Source organism: Nicotiana sylvestris, chromosome 4, assembly GCF_000393655.2.
Source record: "Nicotiana sylvestris chromosome 4, ASM39365v2, whole genome shotgun sequence".
NCBI lineage: Eukaryota > Viridiplantae > Streptophyta > Magnoliopsida > Solanales > Solanaceae > Nicotiana > Nicotiana sylvestris.
Window position 1 is genome coordinate 152,707,219 of NC_091060.1, and position 24,586 is coordinate 152,731,804.

Here is a 24,586-nt window from a genome sequence, read left to right on the forward strand (position 1 = left end):
TGAGATAAACTTCAAAGGATATTCTCAATTACTTGCAAGAATATCCAATCCACATAAATCATAAATCTTAAAAAAAAATGAAATTGTATGTATATATGCTCGAGAATCATATGTATATTTGGTCTTCGAATGGACCAATTTGTGGATGAGTGAGCTAGGCAAACAAACTGAAGAAATTATGGAAAGGAAAAAAAAGAGAGAGAGGAGAGGAAAAAAAGGAAATGATTTAATTGAATCCCTTAATTGAAGGCACTAATAATAGGGTGGGGGCCTTTTAAGGAGGAAATACATATAATTTGTTAAAATAATCTAGATACTTATTAAAAACTAAAAAACTACAAAACTAAAAGATTAGAGGTAAATAAGTTTCTATTAAATTATATACAAGAAAAACTCCCAAAATAAATCCAACTACACAATTGATTACCAAAAAGAGGGTCTGGGCCGTCTGGCCATTGGATTATAAATTTGGTGCGCTAGAGATTTATTTCAAATCTGTCGTTTCTTAATCATCCGGCCATTGTTTGGCATAATAGTTTGGGGCATTTGCATTTATACCCGCCTTTTAGGTCACGTTTTAACTTGTGTTCACTTTTCAAAATAAATTGCAAGCGTATCCACTTTTTCGAGTAACTTCAGCATACGGGGCTGAAGTAGCAAAAATTGTTGAACCAAGTGTGCTGAAGTTTTTGTTTGTAATTGTTGAACTTAAGCATAGTAGCTGAAGTTTTATTCTTTATTTGCTGAAGTTTTTATTTGTAATTGTTGAACTTAAGCATAGTAGCTGAAGTTTTGTTCTCTATTTGCTGAAGTTTTTGTTTGTAATTGCCTAAATAAACTGAAGTTTTTTTGTCCTGGATTCATTAGTTTTGTCATTAAGCTTTTTCAAAAACTTCAGCATCTTTCATTAGTTTTGTCATTAAGCTTTTTCAAAAACTTCAGCAGAAGATGCTGAAGTTATTTAGTTCATTTATAAAAACTTCAGCACTAAATAAGCTGAAGTTTTTTTGTCCTGGATTCATTAATTTTGTCATTAAACTTTTTCAAAAACTTCAGTAAAAGATGCTGAAGTTATTTAGTTCATTTATAAAAACTTCAGCACTAAATAAGCTGAAATTTTTTTGTCTTGGATTCATTAGTTTTGTCATAAAGCCTTTTCAAAAACTTCAGCAGAAGATGCTGAAGTTATTTAGTTCATTTGTAAAAACTTCAGCACTATATAAGCTAAAGTTTTTGAAAAAGCTTTCTAACATACTAGATAAATAATCAGATTGCCAACGGTATCTAAATCATAAATTTTGGAAACAATAAACGTGAAAAGAACAGAATAATCGTGAAAAGAATCACTAAGTGTGACCTTAAACTTCCCGTACGTGGAAATATTCACAAATTATTGTCTACTAACTTGAAAAATTATTTATAATTTGTTTTTAAATAATCTGATAAACATACTTATTGCAATCATCCCATGAACTGAAGTTTCATAGCAGCACCAACAACAGAAGAAGAAGAAGAAGAAGAAGAAGAAGAAGAAGAAGAAGAAGAAGAAGAAGAAGAAGAAGAAGAAGAAGAAGAAGAAGAAGAAGAAGAAGAAGGAAAAAGGGGGCTGAAGTTGTTTAAAAGTGGGTACAAGTTAAAAGTTTTTTTAAAAATGGGTATAGGTTAAATGGGGGCGACCAAATAGGGCGCCCCGTGCAATTTTTACTAATAGTTTGGACGAGCCCAGTTCAATTGTAAACAAAGTTGGCCCGACTATTAGTCAGTTGCAAATGAAAACGAGATGAAATCTTTACATAATAGCCGGTTAAATTTACTGTTTACATTTTCTAGCCAGTATATATAAATTATACAATGATTATATACGACTATACACATATTATATAGGTTAAACATATATTATATTCCATTGGCTATTTTAAGTTTAAATGCTTAAGTAGGCAGCTACTTAAATTAATTCTTTTTTTTTTTCAACGCAAACGAAAACTAGATGAATTATCAATGGAAAGTACTCATTAAGCCGAATGAACAAGGGGAAGTACACAAATAGCTATTTTTAGTACCGTTGTTTATTAATTAGCCAGTACTTATTTTGTCCTAAATTTGAACTAACAATTTTAACTTCAGATTTTGTGTCTTAAAAAATTAAACTGAAAAATTGAAATTCAGAACATACTGACTCGGTTCTCTAAAATGGTTACCTGGTGTCATTTCTACAATGACGATCGAGTCACTTCCTACTCAACCCAACCCAATAACCACTGAAAATATTGCGGCTTTTACTAACCTTCTTCACAGATAATCTTTTTTATTCTTATTTTCATTTCAATCAATTCCGTATGAATATATCTGACATGAATAATAACAGATTATCTGGATAAGTTGAGAGTTTATGAAAAATTTCAGATCAAAAGGTGAGGAGCTGAGAAATATCATTATGTGTAGTCTAGCTCTTATTTTAGTTATCTCAATTAGCTAAATTGTAAGAAATTACAATAAACCACCACAAGAAAGTAGCTTATGTATACACAATATCAACTTACAAAAAAATTAGGATTTACATCAATCTATGATAAAAAGCAAGCACCCAAACAAGAGCTTCAAAATCACTTTGAAATATCGTGTTTAATTGTTTGATTTTTGAACATTTGACTACCTAAGGTTTTTTGAGTACTTAAATCACCTTTAGCTTTGGCTTCTCAAATATGATCTCTCACATTGTCTTGCCTTCTCGTAACTTTTACCTAAAAGCGACCTTTATCATTTAACTCAATCTACATCCCAATTAAGATAACAATGTTTTCCATTTTGGACGTCCTAAAACGCTTACATTATTTCATTTTTTTGTAATTTGCACAATTTCTAAGGACTCAAATTCTTCAAACTTTTCAATTGTAAATTTTGATGGGTTGTTTTTCTTATCATACCTCTTGTCAATTAATATTTCGATACAAAAACTGATATAATACATAAGCCTCAGCCAAATATTATCATGTAAAATGAAACGAATAGAGTAATATATTTTTGTAATGTAACTTTTAATATTTGCATTAACAACTTCAAGAGGACCAAATGTCACACCTCAAAAGTTGAGTAAGCATTATGAGTTGTTCTTGGCAATTGAAGCAGGACAAAAAAGAATTATTCTTAAGTTGTAACAAGCAAATAGAAGAAATAAAGGAATGGTGGAAGAGATTACCAACTTAAAACACCTTCAAGTTGATCTATTGGATGAATAGAAAGTAGGCCAGTAGTACAAATAAAAGGACAATAAGAGTCAAATGTCATCTCGTGATAATAAAGTAAGAAAAGAAAGGGAGAATCCATTAATCCAAATATCCAATGGTAGAGGTTCTAAATTGAGATGTAAAGTTGCGGAGACACGGAGCCGTTCGAACCCAAACTTTGGAACACGATAGGAAAAAAAATGTAGACGCTTCATATTCCTTCTTTTCCTCACGAGCCTCATAATTAATCTTTCTTTCTCTTTTTTTTTCACAGGTGCACAAATCATCCCGTATTCTTGTAGGGTACGGGGAAGGGTCGCACTCCTAGGAGTACAATGTAAATCGCATATCTTAACGCAAGCATTAATGGCTGCTTCCACAATTTGAACTCGTAACTATAGATCACATAAAGACAATTTTACCGTTGCTCTAAAGCTTCCCTTCGAGCAACTATTGTATTTGCATCCTCTTATTGGTATACAAGTATTGAATAATTTTGCACAAATTTAGAGGAAAAAAAAAATAAACCATCTAATTTTTGTTTTGTTAGAATTTGAATTATGATCTAGTGTGATTTTATTTTAACTCTATCAACTGTTAAACTACATCCTTTGATGCTACAGAGCCACATATGAACTTTATGGCAACAAATACGATATTACAAATCATTTTGTACATAGTTATTTCCTCTCAATCATTTTATGAACAATATTTTTTTTTAATTTGTCGTGAAGAGATTGATATATCTGTATATGGCATGTTTGTGAAAAAAAAAAATCTTGAACTTCGTGTCCTTTCAACACTACCAAAGAATAAAAAATATTGTCGAGTTGTACTTATTATTAGGAAAAAAGTACTCCTACTTAATACTTGAAACATTAACGAACATAAAATTCTAAATCTGCTTTTGGATACAGTACAGCCACTGTATTAACCACACTTGCTTAACCATAGTTATTCCTTCTCCTTCACTTGTCTATATTATATCGTTTACCCATTTCTCTCTACTCGTAGACCCTAGTGTGAAGGAAGGTGGACTCTGAAATAGAAAAAATACTACTCTCCTAGAAAAAATGAGCTGCAATGGGTGTAGAGTATTACGAAGAAGATGCAGTGACAATTGTACCTTAAGGGCGTGTTTGGATGGAATTGACGATCCTCGCGCTCAAGGTAACGCTACTCTTTTTGTTTCCAAGTTTTTTGGCCGTAGCGATCTCATGGCCTTCATCTCCGCTGTTCCCGAAAATCGAAGACCTGGTACTGCTACCAAACACGCCCCTAACACGAACTTCCTTTTTTATTTTTTATTTTATTGAGTTTTATTTTCTGGAAAAAATAAAAGGAAAATGGATATATACCTGGCTGATAAATTGATGAACTTTTCTAACAGCTTTGTTTAAATCGCTGTTGTTCGAAGCGTGCGGGCGGACGGTGAATCCGGTGACCGGTGCGGTAGGGCTATTATCGACGGGTAACTGGCACGTGTGTCAAAAGGCGGTGGAGACGGTTCTCGTTGGTGGCAATCTACGGCCAGTTTTTGCCGGAACTCTCACTCCTACGGCTTACATGGACGAGACCTTCGAATCCTTCCGCTGCGGCGGCGCGTGGGATATTCCAAACCAGTTCTCAAACAAATCCGGATCATTCATTGATGGATCGGATCACACCGATACAACGGACTGGGTCGGTTTGGAGAAGAGATGGAATACGATGTCGTCTATAGGCTCAGAGACTGAGTTATCGGATGTGTCACTGGGTTTAGATAGTGGTAATAAAGAGCCAAAACTTCTTAATCTCTTCGTTTGAGATACTTAGAAGTAGAAAATAATAATAATAATAATAATAATAATAATAATAATAATAATAATAATAATAATAATAATAATAATAATAATAATAGTTAATTTCCAGTTGAGTTTGATGTTTTGAATTTAAACTCAGTTGGAATTTAATCGGAAACTGTAATTGATCTCTAAACATTAGAGATCTTGAGTCAATTCCCTAACTTGGTTGAGACGTTTTTGTGTCACACTGACGTATCTTTTTTGGCTGAATAAATATGAATGAAATAACCATGACTTATACTTTTTATTTCATCTTATATGATTGTGGTGTTGTTACATATTATGCAGTAATTTTCAGTCTCTTGCAAAACATTATATATATATATATATATATTATCCAAGAAGTAACATTATCTTTATTCACTAAATACAAGAATACTATAAGTACTGCTGCCAAAAGGAAAATATATTCACATCTATATAAAGTGTAGTAGTAAGATAGATATTAGATAGCTTGAGTAGCACCAAATAGTGTGACCTAGTAGAATAAAATGAGTTGAAAACCCTATGAGCTCAGGTTTAAGTCTCAACAGATACAACATACACTATGTGATTTTTTCTCATATGTCCAAGTCTTAGTAGACAAAGTTATTCTATATCAAGCGAAAGAAAAGAGGCTCTCGCCTCTCGGTGTTGTAAGAAATTGAGGATTTACATGTTTAATTTTCTTTTGGGTATAATGAATGTTAAATGTGATCAAACTAATAATATTTGCATGTAACTATAAATATTTCTTATTAATGTATTTAGTTTTTTGAAACTTGTTATAGAATAAGTTTACACTAGTTTTTTCCTACTTTACCAAGTGCGTGCTCAAAGATAAAGGGTTATGTTTTAACCGTAATACTAGTACCACACAACTAAACCTAAAAGTCTCCCAAGTTAATAAGGATTACGTACTCCAATTGGGTATTCGACACATAAAGTAAATTCGTAATCATGGACTTATTGAAAGCTTAAGCATGAGCTGTCACAATAAAGAGGTAAATGAGACCATCATAATATCTAGAGAACTATACAAATCTCATCACTTACAGTCACACTCAACTAATTGCATACATAAAAGGGTTATACATTGAAGATGGAAAGAAAGAACTCATATATAAGTGGAGAACATCAAAAATCTGCCAAAGCTCCATCAAAGGAACACCTTTCATCACAACCAATAGATAGTCAACATGCAAATGTATCGATAAAAGTTCATTTATAAAAACAAACTTCAATCCAAGGGAAAGGAACAAAGTATTGTACTCTAATAATAGAAATTGACCTATGTATACATAAATTTTCTGGCGAAGGCTGTTCAATTGAACATTCTTGTTTGGCTGTAGGTGCTTGAAGCTTCGCCCACGTTCCTTATTAATATATCTAAACAAGTAAAATGTTATCTTTTCATCTTTTGCAACGTTTTTTCTCTCATTTTTTTAAAGTAAAAAAAGATGAAGTATAACCTATTAATTCTGAAACAGCTCTCACATATACATGTTTCCAACCTATATTTCTTGAGGACATATTATCTCTCCGGTTGGTTATGCATTAACGTTTTCTCTCTATGATGACATGTTTAATATTATAAGTTTTAAATATCTATTACTTCTTTAAATTTCGTGCTCAATTAAACTTAGATCATATTTAGTATTAGGATTTAAATATGTGAATTTTTGTAAGCAAAGCTAATTATTATGTTGGGGTGATATATACATACATGTGCCTTTTGGGAAGGGGAGAATTGAAAAAGGGTTGAAAGAGAGAAAGGAGAATGTGGGAGAGAGAAAGGCGTATTCAAAAGACATGCGGTACACATCAGCATGGGGTCCACATTTTAGCTTCCCACCTTCAGCAGTGGGAACCACGTCACTTGAATTTACTTCCTTCTTCTATTCGGACAAAAGCAGATTCGCTGGCGGTTGCCTCTCGCCGCATCCGCTTGGGTAGGTCCCACTGTTTTGTTTTCTATCCTCCACAAACACTTGACCATGGTTGAGATATGTGGTTAAACTCTTGTATTTTTTCCTCTTCCCAAATCAGCCCATAATGAATCCCCTACAAAAAGGTGCTAAATAGTAAATATAGTTCAAATTTAGCATTTTAGGCTCAATGTCTAGTCAATGTCATAGTATAAAATAATACGAGTTATTAAAAGTTTAGGGTCAATTACTTGAATTTATGTCCAAAGGGTAGCCCGGTACACTAAGCACCCGTTATGTGCGGTGTCCGGGAAAGGGCTGAACCATAAAGGTCTATCGTATACAACCTTACCCTGCATTTCTGCAAGAAGTTGTTTTCACGGCTCGAACCCGTAACCTCCACGTACTTGGGATTATGCCTAATTAAGCAAAATACAAAAGACAATAGTTTTAAAAAAATGTTGGAAACCTTAACTGCAACAAGATTATTTATACATCAAGTTTTAGCAAACCCAGCTTTCGATCCGAAAGCTCCTAATCCCCCGGAGCTAACCAACAGTTTAGTTATGGGTTCAATTGAACTCATAACTTTTATTCTAGACGGTATAAAATCACTACAACTGTTGAAAAAATTGAGCTATGAACCCATAATTCAAACAAGGTGATCGGTTCAATAGTTAAAATCGAAATCTTGAAGTCATAGAATTAAAATCCTGGATCCGCCTATACTAATTCCAATACTATTTCTAGGGCAACCTCATGAAAACAAGCTGGTACAAGCTGGCGGCTACCCAGGAAAAGTGGACTCTTTTTCCTAAACACACTTATTTTTATTAACCACTACTTGATAATGCCATAAATTAAAGTAACCATTCACATTTAAGTGTCTGCACTTGCAAAATATCTTATCATTTGAATATTCTAGTGATGTGACTACCGATTGGGTGGTTAGAAGATTAGATACGGAAAACGTAAAGCATAAATGAAAGATTTCTGCAAATTTCACAAGGCTTGATATGTATGCATTTTAATAAAGAACTAATCCATATGTAATTTAATTTATTAAACGCTCGTAATTTAGTTTTCTTTTGAACAAATTACCTTATTTTATTACATCCGTTAAACGCTGGTTCTACAATTCCTTGTATGAAAAGTTTCAAAAGTTACCAACGCGTGTGCAAAGATCTTGCATTTATTACTTCATCCAACTTATCATTGAAGGGATTACTTTTAAAGATGGAAGTATATATACATCTATAAATGTTCCTGAAGCTAAAAACCGAAGATATAAGCGCTGCTATGAAACATAAAAGCAGCAATTTCCTACTCACGATGCATACAAAAATGCAATTACTGCAGCATTCCACAAGCCTGAATCAGGTAACTCTAGCTATAAAAGAAACCAATTTGTCATATCACCATCACTTGGGTTAAAGAAGTGCTTCCTTTGATGTTAGTGTTTCCGTTAAGCAGTCAAAAAAGATCAGCTTTACACTTCTGTTGTTGAGCAAGAAACCGCGTCTTTTAATTGTAATAAATGTGTCCTCAGGCTACATTCCTTCACCTGTTTTACAAACTTTTTTCAGTTTAGAATAGATTGTTTGATATGAAGTATGACTCAAGCACATTATTCGACTCAAGGGCAACATAGAAATGATCATTTCTCAAATGGTTTTCCTTCAAAAGCTTTAGGTATAAAGGAAATTCATCTTTACCTGTAGAGCAGTCAGTGATGACAAGAGATCGTTACAATGGTCAAGTAAAGCACGCTCGTTACCCACTACATCTGCAAGCTCATATACCATAGAATCCACCTGCTCTACCTGTGCACATATATAATTAACCTTGTTAAAGCAATCCGAGGGATGTGCACTGACAAACTAGAAGGAAGTTTGGACTATTAACTGAGAAGATAAGTTGAACACTAGGCAAACTCTGATCAGAATCCTTGAGAAATGAACAGATTATAAGAAAAGCAGGTTTGATATTCAAGCGCTAAGATTTTTGCTTTACTGATCCAGAAATGAGAATGAAAATTCCAGCTGCAAGCACTAAGGATGAATATTCGTACTCTCTTTCAAAAAATGACTAAACGAGAACGTTACAACAGATACCTCATCTGACAAAGTTATAGGACAAGTAATGAACCACAACCAGTTACTAACAATGTCACAGCAAAACAATTTGTTGAGATTGGGAGCTGCATTTTTGCAGCTTGTGAATAGGTAAAATGTCATTTCCTGGTAGTGTAATGCCCGGTCTATTTCAATAGTGTCATTTCCTGGTAGTGTAATGCCCGGTCTATTTCAATAGTGTCATTCTAGCTAAACTCAGCTGTATCAGCATTTAACAAATCACGTAAATGAATTTCAACAAAGAACACATTTGTAAAAAACCATCGAGATCACTCCTAAACTCAACGATAGAGATGTTCTCTTTTTCGAGAATGAACGATAGAGATGCTCTCTAAGAAAGTACAGCTGCAAAAAAAAAAAAAAAAAAAAAAAAAAAAAAACAGAGACCAGAAAGGTTGTAAAGAAAAATTAATGCTGGAATTAGTCCCACCTCATATCATTCAACCATGTATGAGAAAAGCAACAATATCATGCACCAGGATGTTTTGCAAAACAACTCTACCAAAGAGAGGACAAAAAATGATGCTTATTTTAGGGATTTACGCAAATGAATTCCACCAAAGTGGGGAAAGAAAAATGATGCATTTTGGCAAAAAGGGAGAGGTGCAGCTGTGTGGAATAATGACTCGAAGAAATGGAAAGAAGGGACTCAAGCAAATCGAATACGGGACTAGGATAGTTAACTGTGGAAGTATTTGTTTGCTGAAGAATAACGGAAACAACTCAATTTTGCACTCAAACTCACATTTGAGTTACTTCAACTTTCACTCGAAAAGCTATACACTATTTTGGATGTTTCTCCATTTTGTTTTATCTGTTAGTATTTATTTACATATTTTTATGTGTTTTTGTGGTTTCTACAGAAATAATGACTAAATAAAATTAGAGAACTCTTGAGAATTGAAAAAACTTATATCATCCATAGCGTTTCTGTCTTCCCTCAATCCACTGTCATTCTTTATGCATGGCTTTTTGCCTGCTTCAGATGGTATGCTTTTTTACTCAATTTTACTTAAATTTGTCATTTCAATTACCTCTGAGACAGAGATACGCATCTAAAATCAAGATCATGACCATCTAACTAACCCTATGACAGTTTGACTAAGTTGGGTAGAGTTTTGTATTTTGTTTACAGACTCCACCTCGTTTGGGATTAAGGCTTAGTTGTTGGTTGATTGATTGTGTTCTCGATATTTTCTACAGCTCACAACAAGTCTATCACAAACATTTGACGGTTAAGTTGAATTCATAATGTGAATCAAAGATCAAGGCTGGTCAATCACAATCCTCTCTTTTGTGAATTCGTCAGTCATTACAGCATAAGTTAAATAAACCTAAAACAATAGCATTGAAAAGAAGTAGCATGATCACACAGGAAGACACTAGAGGCCGAAATCTAAATGAGAATGGGTGTGAGAAAACACCACAAACTTTGCAAGTGCGCCAATGTTTAAAAGGAGGTGGAGCGAGACAAGAGTTTTATCTAATATACCAGAGACTGAGAGAAAGGGCATAAGCCCCATGAATTTTACATTTAGATATTTTATAAATTACAAAAAAATTCAAAGACCATAAAAATTGTAGAAATTTTAAAAGAATTGTAGAATAAATTTTATATATATATATCACACAAAATTGGAGGGAAAATGCTAGTTTCTTTAGCAAAGTTTCACAAACAGTAAATCTTTCTTATCAAATACTAATTTCATTTCTTTAAAGATTCTTTAGATTCTTCTTTGATCAGTAAAATTTATTGAGATGATTTGACCAAAATGAATTGTACAACCAATTTAGGACCATACTAGACAAAATAGTCTGTTGTCACTTGTCAGTGATCCACCTAGCTCGAATTGCAGGTGGGACTTATCAAGAAAGTATTTCATTCCAAATTCAAATCCAATTAATTCAACTCAAAAGATAACTATGTTATCTTCACTTTTTTTTGTAACACTTCCTGATAAAATTACCTTCCAAATAAAGCTACAAGCCTACACTTAAACGACACTTCTCATTGACTATCTCAGATGTTAAAAACAGAAAAAATTTCTCAAAGGCTTGAAGGAGAGTTTGTTGTAGCCACCTCCACTCGCTTCTTACTCAGTTCTAATTGCCTTTCTCCATAGCTAGTTGGTATTACCTTCCTTTATCCATCTCCAATCACTTCTTACTCAGTTTTAATTGCCTTTCTCTATAGATAGTTAATACTACCTTCCTTTATCCATAGGACTTCCTGATAAAATTAACTTCCACTAAAGCTACTAGCCTACACTCAGACGGCCCTTCTTATTGACTCTCTAGGGATAAAACAGAAAAAAGTCTCTCAAAGGCCTGAGGAAAGTTTGTTGTTGTCATCTCCAATCGCTTCATACTCAGTTTTAATTGTCTTTCTCCATAGCTAGTCAATATACGTAACCAAGGTCCTCCCACGAAGACTTCTTTTCTTCAGTTTTGCTTCTGTTTCTTCCTTCACTTACACTCTCAAATCTTTTGCCTTCTTCCTTATCATAACAATCAACCTTTTATCTCTCACCCAAACCTCATCCCATCTGGCACTGAGGTTAATATTTCCAGATTTTAAACTGATGGTTCCGAGCATCACATCGTTCTTGAGGCATGAGGTGCACTGGTGGCGTATGCCCAAGTGATGGGGAAGTACCTAACTCACTTGTCTCAGGATGTTCTGCCAACGAGGCGCCTTAGGACACGCTTAAACACCTTCCAAAACAGTGGTAAAGGTCCCGCTTTTCTACAAACAATTTAGCGCTCATTCTTCATTTAATGCATTTCTGCAACAAAATAAGCAGTACCGCATATTGTTTAGGAACACTTTCACATGTTGAAACAGATTCTCCATGGTTGAGGCAACAAACTTTTTCCTTTGTTAGGGAATATTTGCAGGACTATTAAGAACATCTTTTTAATTATGGCGGTGTACGGATCAACTTGCACACACCTTAACGATTTCCCCCCGTTCCTATATCTCCCACCTGTACATATATCGGGTAACTCTTCCCACCAAAACTTTTGCATATGGAAAGACGTCACCAGCTTTTTGGCTTTGAAACCTGGTCTACATGATCTTTATTCCGACTTCCTCGACTTCTAGGTCCCAACCTTAGTTGTCAGGACTTCTAACAAGATTGCACAAACTTAAGCTAAAAAAGAAATGATAGCAAGCATCTCTCTGCGTGCTTTCTTTCCCCGGCTTCTTAAGTCTTGTGCTAAAAAATATAGATAAACTTCAAGGGGGAAAAGAGGAAAAAAATAAAGGAAAAAGAAGATAAAACACCAAACTAAACAAAACTTTAAAAGTAATTTGAAATTGTTCTACTAAGACCTATTATTATCGCGCACCTCGGTTTTATCATCTTTTACTGGTTTTAAATGCTTGCTAAGCATGCAGTTGACCAGTATAGATATTCTTTATGCATTAGAATACCACATTCTCATCGCAGATAAGACACACCCTAGTAAAAATAGGTGGCTATGCAAATTGGGAGAGTTCACAGCCTCCTTCCCCTTCCCCTCACCCCCTTGAAAACAGATAGATCATATTTTACTGATTTTAAATGCTTCCTAAGCAAGTTAGAACACAAGAAAGCATGCAGTTGACCAATGAAGATATTCTTTATGCATTAGAGTACCACTTTCGCATTGCAGATAAGACACATCCTAGTAAAAATAGGTGGCTATGCAAATTGGGAGAGTTCACAGCCTTCCTTCCCCTCACCCCCTTGAAAACAGATACTAGTCCACTGGCCATAACCAGAAAGAACCCCGAGCATTAACATTTGATCATTCAAAGAAAGAATAATAACCTTTGGAAGCAAAGAACACATTGAGGATCCCATTGCCTGCATCACATCAACGGCTGAAGAAATAGCATCTTTCACATTTTGAACTTCTGCCTGCAGATAATAGAAGCGAAAACCATTATTCCTGAAACACTAATACCAATAGGTAAAAGAATGCATCCAGAATTTGCATAAAAGATCATTTCAATTAGAATGAAAAGGAAAAAGTACCCTAGCTCCTTCCACAACAGGGAGACGAATAGTGCTGGCTTCCAGAGCACATATAGCCCCTGACAAGGCATTGCGATGATCTCCATCAATCATACTCCAATTATCCAAACATGGCCCCTGAATTTTACATAAAAGAGAAAGTGATAACAAGTGAAGGTTGAAGTTTATTTATAAACAAAAAATAAACGAATCAAGTAAACAATATAAAAGGTAGTATACGAAATCAAACAAAGTATATATACTTTTCATTTCACACCAAATAAAAAATTATCAGCCAACTCAGGCCAACTTAGGCAGCAAGTACACCTCAGGCGCATGATGAACACCAATATGAGATATAACAGGGCGCATAACAAATGTAATTGGCAGACGTTTTTCCTTCAACAATATATTTTCCACTAGTTACAGCAAATCAACCAAGCATTATGCATTAACTCCAATAATTTCCATGTCATTGCCCCCTCCCCAAACCCCTGGGCCTTCAGTTTTCTTCCTACATAGCAAGTTAACTTTTATTCTCTTCATCTTTGTTTCTTGTTTTTCCTTTTCAAATGCATACATGACTTTGTGGATCTACAAGCAAGAAGTGGTTATCTCATCGATGTATGTGTATCTAAAAGCATCTTTTTGATATCTATCTATATATCTGAAAATAATTTGGTGTAAAGAGAAAAAGAACTGAAAAGAGGGCTTACTTGTCCTTTGAGGACGGCATATAGCTTCATATTTTGCCGCAACAGCAGCAGCTGATTTCTTTTGGACTTAACAGAATGCCGCAATTTTAAAGTAGTCAACCATGCATTGTACAGGTTCCTCTGGTAAAAAGAAAATTTCACATTAGTGACACCAAATCTTCACAGATTCTAATCTAAACCACAGCTGAGTTTCTGTTTACACTGTAAATTCTTGGGTAGAAGAAACTTACACTAATGCGGGTTGATTTGTATATTAAACTTAACTTGATAAATAACTGTTGCTACACATTTTACAGTTTTCATTCTAAAATTTGAAGTTTGGTTTTTCACATTGTTAAGAATGATACATGATTTTATTACATTTACATGGAGTATGAAAGTAAGTGAATAAGTTTAAGAAGAAATTACTGTCTTAGGCTTTGATTCATCATACGCAAAACATGTCTGCTTAGCAATTAAAGTTCCAAGTAAAAAAGAACAACACATATCATGTATTTATTAAGTATTGGAGTTTATACCGGTATATTTAACTATTCCCCTGGCTTAAATCATCAAATTAGACAAAACCCTGAATAGGAACTAATCCTCAAGTATAGAATGTTATAGATCAGAAAGAAGGATATATTTGTTATCCCGTTCAATCACGCACTTTGAACAGTATAACCCCACCACCGCTGGTTGAGGTATTTCTATATCTACTTGAAAACTGAGACAGAAAAGCGAATCTCCTAAGTTTTAGTCTAATGCTATTTCTCAATGCACTTCATCTAAACCGTGAACTGAATTCCTCATATACTCTCCTTATTTAATTTGATCCGAGATAATCCTTCACCATTAATGGCAAATTTTCATCTCTCTAATTACTCTTTACTCTACCAGTATCGGAATTAATGAGCTAAATTAGGTGGAATGGCTATAGACCATAAATCCAATCCCAACTAATTTGGAGTTGAGCCATAGTTGATAGATTGATTTCATTTCCATGAATAACACTCATTACAAAGGTTCACAACTGGTAATAAAATCCAAGATGATGATTCCGGTTCTTTGTAAATTGTTGAACAAAAAACAAATTGTATATGAACTTGTCATCAGCAAAATTTAGAGAATGAAAAGCATGTTAAAAAGTTTTACCTCCGCTGTTGTTGTCTGTGCCTCTAGTGCAGCTTCTGCTCGCGCATTGACGAATCGCCATTGAAGGTGACGATTATATAGAAGTCTTAATTCATGTGCATCAACTATCCGATTCTCTCCTGCCCTCCCTCTTCTTGCATCAGCAGCAAAACTCAAAATTGAGGGCATGATGCATGAGTTATTAGATATTGAACCCATAATACCATTTCTTGTTCTTGTAGGACTTGGCATCCTTCGTAAAGGAGATGTCAATGCCTTATTTGGTGACGCTGGTCTTAGACCCCCTCGAAGAGGAGAAGATAAACCTTTAGAAGCTGGGACACCCCGAGGTGATGTTATGGGGCTATCAATCAGTAACTTCTTATTACCAATTTGCTTTGAAGGAGCCATTGTTTTCAATGTACCATTTTTCTCCACAGAAGAACCAAGTTCTGGCCCTCGTCGGATCCTGTTGTTAGTCTCTTGCCAAAACCTAGCAGGCACAACTATACCTCGTGGACCTCCTCGCCCTTGAGTCACAATTGGACCATCATGGACACCTGTAGTACTCCCTGAAGAGACACTTTCACTATCTGAAGCCAATGCATCAACAGATATAGCTGATCCATAAGCTGACTTCATATCAATCTCATCATTAACACTTTGAGGTTTCAATTTACTTTCAATTCTAGCTCTGTGATATATGTCAATTACCGATTTCATCGATGACTTAATGACACTTTCAGATCCAAATTTTGGCTTGTCAATAGTACCACAATCCATGCTTCGTGTAAGAAAACTTGAATTCAGTGACTTTGACCTCCCCGGCCACCTATGCTGATCACTCGGCTTTACATTTTCAGTCCGATCTCCTCTCACCGGCGTAACTAACTCTGCAGCTGCCGCAATTTTCCGCCTCTCCGGCGTGATAAACTCCGCCGTGATTTTCCTCCTCTCCGGCGTACCCTTCCTTACAGTACTACCAAAATTGTTCGTCGCAGGAGCAGGTTTTGCTTTACGGACAGGTATAGATAATGACTCACCTTGAAACGATACGGATAAGCTCCTACTGGAATTCAATAGCTGCTTTGCCGCAGTAGACGTCTCTGTTGATACAGGCGTCACCGGCCGTCTCCGGTCCACTGATTGGGACCGTTTAATCGAACCGGAATCCCGAACTGGCGTCGCAACCGGTCGAACCGTCCTAGTCAGCATCGGCGACTGACTCCGCAATGAGGCAACGGATTTTGACGACGAAGAGTAAGTAGTCGAAGTATTATTCGACGACGTCGTTGAGACGGAAGATGAAGAAGAAGTCGAAAGGTACCGGGAACTAACCTCTTTGGCTTTCGGTCTTCTAGAACGTCCATTATTCTCAGCTTCTGAAGGCAACAATGGCGGCCTTTTCGGATTCTGATAACTCGAACAATTCGACGTAACCTTAGGATTTAGCTTCGTTGTTGATACTGCAGCTACCATTGCTACTCTCACACAATCTTCACATCTCTCCGGAAACTTTTCATTTCACTATCTTAAAACCCTAATTCTCCAAAAATTCAGCTGAATTTATAGAGTAATCAGTGAAAACTACGAAGATCAAGCGGAAAATTATGTATATTAATGCGTGTATTTATGTGTAGAGATTATTACATTGGTAGTTTTTAGAGAGAGAAAGATTATCGGAAAATATGACCGTTACGAACGTCCGGCGAAAATATACGCGGAGGAGAGAGAGAAAGTGGGGCCTGAAGAAAGATTTGCGAGCATAACTGTCGTACTACTGTAGTGCGTTTTCCAAGTGATAAAAAAGGAAACGCATTGAGAACTTGTACTTCTATGCTTTATGGGTTGTACCCTGACAGTTGATTATGATACTTTAATGACAAGATTAGGTAAAAATATATGATTGCTTAATAACTTATCTTAGTATTTTATTATTGTTTTAACAGTAATTTTTATTTTGTTTATTTATTAATTATTTCAGAGAATACCCAAGCGTGGAGCTTAAAGCAGGTATATGGAATTACGGGATCATAAAATGCCAATATCATGCTGATTAATTAAATCATAATTATTACTTACAGCACAAATCATGTCTCTTCTAATGGAATTTACCTACATTAATATGTGCGATAGTTTTGGATCAATCCAAGCGTTGTATTACAGATACATACTCGTCTTATTCGTATACAAAATTCAGAAATGTTTTGGTAAACCTTTTTAAGTTGCCAATTGCAATATTAGAAGTTGTCTTAATATACTTCTAATAATGTATTATATAGTTGCTGTAAATATTTTTTTTTTTGTTTGTAAATTTACATTTACTTACAGGACTTTAACCAGAAATTAAAGCAATAAATTAATACCCTGCAGAATATACTAGCACTGGACACTTTGGTAGTTGCCATCGCATGCATTAATTAAATCAAGTCTTCAACATTAGCTTGACCCATTGCAACCAGAAGTTTTTGGGTTCAGGATTTTAGTAATTTTAAATTAATAATTTGAATGTATTAAGTAAATTTTTTAAGACTAATATAGAGTTGTACCAAAATTATTGGGTTCGACCGAATTCGCGCTTTGATCTCTAGCTCCACCCCCGATTGCAACTATGACCAGCGAAAAGTGTAGAAAGAACGATTATAGTATTTTTCGTCTTTTTTCTTTGTTTAATTTCTAGAATTAATAATTTATAGCTATAGTTTTCGTAAGGTGAGCTAATTTATACAATTGCCTATACATGTAATCAATGGTTACCCAACTCAACTAACACACCCACCCCACACTTGACCTCCACTCTGCTTGGTATTTATTTTTAAGGAGAACATTTATATTCATTTTGTATTTTTCTCTATTTGGTGACCTGTTTATACCTACTTGCATGTTTATTGGGATTTATACGTGAAGTACAACGGAAAAGTAGTTAATTATAGCTTTACAAATTATAATACCGGATGTTAGGGTTTCTTTTTAAGCTGTGTGCTTATTGATATCTTGTGACATCGTTTCAACATAACAAATAACACTTTAAATACATAAATACAGAGTATCACTCGCAATAATTCATCTATAATAATGTGTAATGTGAAATTTAAAGCAAATATATTTAAAAAAAAATTCTAATATCATTATATATATATGCAACGTTTAAGCAAAAAATTTTATAATGGTGGATCCGCACATGGTGACAATAATTTTATACTCCCTCCATTTCACTTTATGTGAACCTTTTCGGAATATGAGGGTCAAACTGATTAATTTTTATGTAAATTCATATATACAATTTTGATTTTTTTCTGAAATAAAACTTACAACAACAATAATAACCTAGTAAAATTTCACTAGTGGGATCTGAGGAGGGTAGTGTATATGCAGACCTTACTCCTTACCCGAAGGAGCAGAGAGGTTGTTTCCGAAAGACTCTCGGCTCAAGAACTACGTATTTATAAAACTTACATATTTAAAAACTACATAAAAGTATTGTATAAGTTGCAATAGTTAATAATTTAAAATATTAAAAAAGTATATACAAAAAATGTGGTCAATATTTATTTTTGTTTCATTCGCCAAATAGTAATAGATTCGTATAAAGTGAAACAGATAAAATATAAATGGGGTGTAATTCTACGTCTCAACAAATATTTTTGAAAAGTTTGCTCTTCATACACCAATTATATAATATGTTTGAGTATCTTTTTCTTTATTACGAATATTTCGAGGGCCATGACAAAGTCTAGAGAGAAGTGAACAAAGATGGGAACATAAGAACGAAGAGTCTCCAACTAACTTAGAAAAGGAATTAACTGATTAAATTAAGCAAAGTCATTAACTTCAACAATAGCTAAAGCCAAACAAACTTTCATCGACAAACAAACTTCCCTTGAAATTGAAAAAGATGGCTTTATTCAAAACCCCTTTGAGTTCTATTAACTCTTTTACCCTTTTTGTTTTCATCTTAAGCCACCTTTAATAATTTATTGCAACTTCATAAGCTAGCTAGCTACCCTTATTACCTAAATAACCTTACCAAATCTTGTATCTTCTCAAGCTTAATTTAACATCCTAATTACTTATTTATTTTTATCATTTTCTTGAATTTAATCTACTCGCAACATGTAAACAGTCAGGACAGTAATTGGCACGTTGATCCAAAAAGATTCAACCATAGACCTAATCGGATATTGTTAGTCCACGTGCAAATTAAAATAAATTACTATCAAAAGTTGTGATGGGATGAATAGAATTCATTTACCTTACTTTGTTAGAGGTATCAGGTTCGAGTCTTAAAAATAAAAAATTCAAATAAGTAGCGCTTACCTAATTCCTCTTATGTGGCACTAGCTGGGTTCCCAAAGTGAGTTCGGACACCTAGCGAGAAACCAATAAAAAAAAGTTGAATCTTGTTACTTATTCTTATTGAGAAAGAGAAGAATCTAAAAATTTGATTACTTGAAATGCATGGAATAAATGTTTAATAAACTAAGTATCCTAATGTTCTTCAAAAGTGGTAGTTAAGGAATGAATGCATTGTTTATGAATGCACGTTTTGAATTTGGACAAAGATAATTACGATTTGGTGGTATCTTTTGCCACCACGAGAGACTACTTGATAATTACACTTTGCCCAACCATCTCTAGCTTCCTTTATATTCCTTAGTAATTGTTGATCATATATTACTTACTAGTTAAGAAAAAGTAATTAAGGAATGTTTGCAGTAATTAAAGATCCAATGCAAATAAGAGGTCCCCAATATGAAAAACAAGACCATATTATTGGCACTACCACATGCATTATTACTTTATGCCTTCGCCAGCAAGAAACCTCTACTAAAACTTTCACTTTTTATGTGTTGTAGAATCATTTATAAAGTGAAGCCACTTCATTATCTTTTTTCCTTTTCTAGAGTTTGTTTTTCAGACAAGGGATTTTTTTAGAAAATTTTGAAAAGACACAATTCATCAATGTCTATTCAATAATTGCAAGTAAAAGAGAAGAAATTCAAGTAGTGAAGGAACAGAAGATAAATATTGTGTAGTCCTAGTGAGGAGTATTATGATGATAACAATAAGCTTTTCACAAAGTAATCATCATATGTTTAATAATCATTTTTCTTCAGAGAGAAATGAGCAAGGAAATTGTGTTTTCTTGGCATTAGTACCTACCCAAATGTTAATTACCAACATTATTTTCAACTAAAGAAACAACTAAATTTAACAATGATACTGTAAAAAATATTTTAACTTGTTATAACATGTCTATCTTGTATATTCCAGATTGATAATGGCACTTATTAACATGTCATGTGTTTCTTTTAGTTTTAAGTGATCTGATAGTTTTAAATTCTTTTATGACGTTACGATATAAAAGTTAAACTAATTAAAATAATAGCAATAGATTAAAACTTATTATAATAATTGCAAGAAACATGGTTTGTTTCCAATGCAAGGATGAAGGAACCTAACCGATCCCACATAGCTTAAAGAGAGAGTCCGTAGCTATGATTTGCATGATTTTGTATAAAGTTCCTCTCTTTGTCTAAACTTTGTTTCTAATGCTTTGAGTGGTGTTATGTTTTGCTGATTGGATCCCACCTTTTTCCCCTTCTGTTGTTATTTTTTCCTCCGTATACGGCAGGGTGAGCTTTGGAGCAACGGTAAAAGTTATTTTTGTGTGACTTATAGTTCGAGCTGTGGAATCAGCCACTGATGCTTGCATTAGGGTAGGCTGCATGCATTACGCCCCTTGGGGTGCAGGATCTCGTTCTGGATCCTGCGTGAATGCGGAATGCCTCGTGCACCGAGCTGACCTTTTAATACAGTATATATGGCCAATTACAAATGGTTTTTAGTTATATACTATAGTAGTTCATTTCACCCCAAATTTTTATGCCAAGATATATTAGATCTGTAACATAAAGTACAAAATGTTTTGTAGAATTATTTTCTTATACTCAAATTATAACCAGCTATTTTTATCATTTCATCGTATTCTTTCGGATATTAAATATAACTATTCTTATATCTTTTACGGGAATATGAATATTGTTATCATATCTTCACTTAGTCTATCCAACTTTTTTTCTGTATTCCACTTGTGCTCATACGGTCAACTTTCCTTTCCTTTTAACTTGGCTACATTAATTCTACTTGTGAGATCAATATAGAGACACGACTATATAAATTCTTCTCCCCTCTCTTTTTTAACCATTTTTTTTTTCTTTTTGTGAGAGAGGTCGAATGTCTCTCTCTTTATATATAAAAAGGTGTACTACTGAATTGGTGATACTCAATGATTTAATTTTTTTTTAAATGATTACTTGTAGTATTTGAGGTAGAAATAGAATGTGGAAAAGATTCAAGGCTACTCCTTTCACACCGTTGACAAATTCAACTATTTTTCCAGCTTGAATATCGTTCAATTCATAAACACGTGTAATTCCATCTCCAACTGAGACCACTCGACCAATCTCATTCACTTAAAAATTGTTGTAAAAATTGATAATTCGACCAACTAATAAACTCGTTAGTTTTTAGGCCCAATGCGGTGAATCAAAAATCTTCCTTACGCCTACAGGCAAGAGTTTCTCAAGAATTTGCAAGGAAAAGGTAGCCAATTTGGAGTACGTACGGTAAGGAATATATAAGAAGGTGCCCGGAAAGAATAGTTCTTAAGGTTCTAAAAAATAATAAATAAGAGCGTGTGTACATACAAACCAGACGGATAGAAATAAGAATAATTTTTTGGGGTGCGAATTGTTTCTGATTTCATTCTCTAATGTTCCTTATATTGAGATGAGAATAACAAAGGAAAAAAGTATTCCTTGCGTACGCAATTTGGGAAGAACACTAACTAGGGAACGCAAGTTACGTTGCTACTTGGAACTTGAACGATCATTTTATTACGGCAAAGCCACATATATGTACGGAGATAAGCCATGCATATATCCTCAATATATCATACTCTATATCGCATGTGTAAGCTGCTTGAGGAAAACGAGAGTACGAAAAATTATAGAGAAATTTTAACAATATAATAAAAAGTTATCCTATTAGTATATTTTAATATGTTATAATAGGTAATTCATCTTATTTTTCAGACTATTATTAAGATCTCACTTGATGTACGAATTTGATTACTTGTAATTATAATTTAAGTGAGTTAATAATATAAATTGTTAAGTTCTACACTGTTAGTGTATAAAGATTAAAATCAATACTACTTCATTTGTATTGTTTATAACCTATTGAATAATCGTAAAAACACAAACTACTGTCTCGTCTTCGTGAAATATGCAAGTTATGGTTTACTATTTTTTCCCAGAAGTGATTATCTTATTAAGCTATTTGAATAAGCTGTGTAATTTGTGGGCAATACCAGGAGTAGCTCATAAATAATTATAAAATAGGTATTTTTTTTATAATGTAGTTTAATCACAATGAAACCTTTTCCAAAAATTGGAGCAACTACAATCAACATCTTGGTCCCAGGTGACATCAAGTGTTAATGATCATAAGTAGGTCCACCTGTTAATACCTTGATCAGTTAAGCCATATTTATATTAGGAAATAATGGCAGTTAGGGAAAAGAGTTATGACTTAACTTTCACTTCTGGCTTCTATAATTGCTGGATAATTAATAAAGTAACGAAACTTTACTACTTAATGCCCAAACCTCAAGTACGTCACTGGTCGGCCATATTGTGTCACGATCGAAGCTCATGATACATATAGTTTGTTTTGGGCCCAACAAATCTTACGAATTTGTCCCTCGGGCTATGTCATCTTGAAGTCTAAAAACGCGCATACCACGTGTGTTGGGAATAAATCCCGTAAAAATAATATTCACGGTATTAGTGATAAACGCGGAATACTAAATTATGGTTAAATCAGCAAGAATAGAAATGCAGCAATAATAACACCAAGATATATTTTACATGGAAACCCTTCCGAATAAGGGAAAAAACCACGGCCAAGAAGAGCAACTGATATCACTATATCGAGGAATTTTACGCTGTGTAGTAACGAGTATACTCGTAAGACCACTACACCTTAAAAAAATACTCTTTTGCTTTTTTCCACTTTACTACAATATCTCTCACACTCTATTTTTCTTCACAGACTATTTTCTTATAGTCTATGGAATACCTTGCTCTCTCACTCAGATGTATTGTCTGAGATTTGATGTATCAGAAATGAGAGTCGAAGCTCTCCTTTATAGGCGGAGCCTCTCTCTCACGCCTACTACATTTAACATTTTCCTTCTGCAGCCTACCCTTTTTGACAATGCAGAAGAAAAATGTTTGCTGCCAATTTTGAACAATCAACAAAAAGAAGAAAGTCTTCCTTAATTGATGGGATGGACCCAACAAATAAGTCTTCCTTAATTGATGGGATGGACCCCACAAATCTCCCCCTCCAGTCTCATTCACTTGAAATAGGTAACACCGGATATTCTAGTTTGAGCGCATGCCAACAAGTTCTTTGCAAAGCTCGAACTTGTCTCTTGGTACCACCTTGGTTAACATATCAGTAGGATTTTTACTCGTGTGAATCTTTTTGACCTGAAGTGATTCGTTCTTCACTTGCTCATGAATCCAATGATATCTGACGTCGATGTGTTTTGTTCTCGCATAGTACATGGAGTTTTTGCTTAGGTGTATTGCACTCTGATGTCGCAATAGACAACATACTCCATCTGTCGCAATCCAAGTTCTTGAAGAAATCTCTTGAGCCATATCAACTCTTTGCCACCTTCAGTAGCCGCAATATACTCCGCTTCAGTTGTAGATAGTGCAACACACTTCTGCAACTTAGACTGCCATGATATAGCTCCCCCTGAAAAAGTAAACAAATATCCAGTAGTAGATTTTCTGTTATCAAGGTCACCTGCCATATCAGAATCTGTATAGCCCTTCAAAATTGGATTTGATCCTCCAAAACATAAGCATTTATCTGAGCTTCCTCTTAGATACCTGAGTATCCACTTTACAGCTTCTCAATGCTCTTTTCCTGAATTTTTGAGAAATCTGTTAACAACACCGACTTCATGAGCAATATCTGGTTGAGTGCATACCATTGCATACATCAAACTTCCGGCGGTAGAGGAATAAGGAATCTTGGACATTCTCTCTTTTTCCTCTGTTGTTGTAGGATACATCTTCTTGCTCAACTTTAGATTACCAGGAAGCGATGTGCGAACCAACTTAGCACTTTTCATATTGAAGCGCTCCAGTTCACGTTCTATATGTTTCTCATGTGATAAGTAACGCTTTCTTTCGTTTCTCGAACGAGTAATTCTCATGCCCAAAATCTGTTTAGCATGACCCAAGTCTTTCATTGCAAAAGACTTATTCAACTGTTTCTTCAACTCGTCAATCTTGGAAGTATTCCTGCCCACAATCAACATATCATCCACATATAGCAAGAGGATGATAAAGTCATCATCAGAAAATCTTTGTACAAACACACAGTGATCTGAAGAAGTCTTCTTGTAGCCTTGCTCCCACATAACAGACTCAAACTTCTTGTATCACTGTCTGAGAGCTTGCTTCAATCCACATAGACTCTTCTTAAGTTTGCATACAAGATTTTCTTTACCTTTTGCCTTGAAGCCCTCAGGTTGTTCCATATAAATCTCCTCTTC

The 24,586-nt window shown here is 34.4% G+C and overlaps 1 protein-coding gene across 1 annotated transcript; it reads right to left on the reverse strand.

The window, feature by feature from the left end:
* Positions 1 to 8,149: 8,149 nt before the first annotated feature.
* On the reverse strand, positions 8,150 to 16,548 carry LOC104231874 (QWRF motif-containing protein 2-like). Its single transcript, XM_009784935.2, has 6 exons — positions 14,965 to 16,548; positions 13,831 to 13,950; positions 13,136 to 13,252; positions 12,929 to 13,018; positions 8,691 to 8,798; positions 8,150 to 8,539 (listed from the first exon to the last, which is right to left on the reverse strand). The coding sequence occupies exons 1-6, from the start codon at positions 16,420 to 16,422 to the stop codon at positions 8,465 to 8,467; spliced, it is 1,968 nt and encodes a 655-aa protein (XP_009783237.1). The 5' UTR covers positions 16,423 to 16,548; the 3' UTR covers positions 8,150 to 8,464.
* Positions 16,549 to 24,586: the final 8,038 nt, after the last annotated feature.

What these genes read in the sequence shown, in the direction of transcription:
- LOC104231874 (XM_009784935.2), bottom strand. Translation starts at nt 16,422, where the DNA reads ATGGTAGCTGCAGTATCAACAACGAAGCTAAATCCTAAGGTTACGTCG. An exon ending in ATGCCGTCCTCAAAGGACAA is followed by an intron (nt 13,253 to 13,830) that starts GTAAGCCCTCTT and finishes TGTAAAATTCAG; the next exon opens with GGGCCATGTTTGGATAATTG. An exon ending in CTGTTGTGGAAGGAGCTAGG is followed by an intron (nt 13,019 to 13,135) that starts GTACTTTTTCCT and finishes TATTATCTGCAG; the next exon opens with GCAGAAGTTCAAAATGTGAA.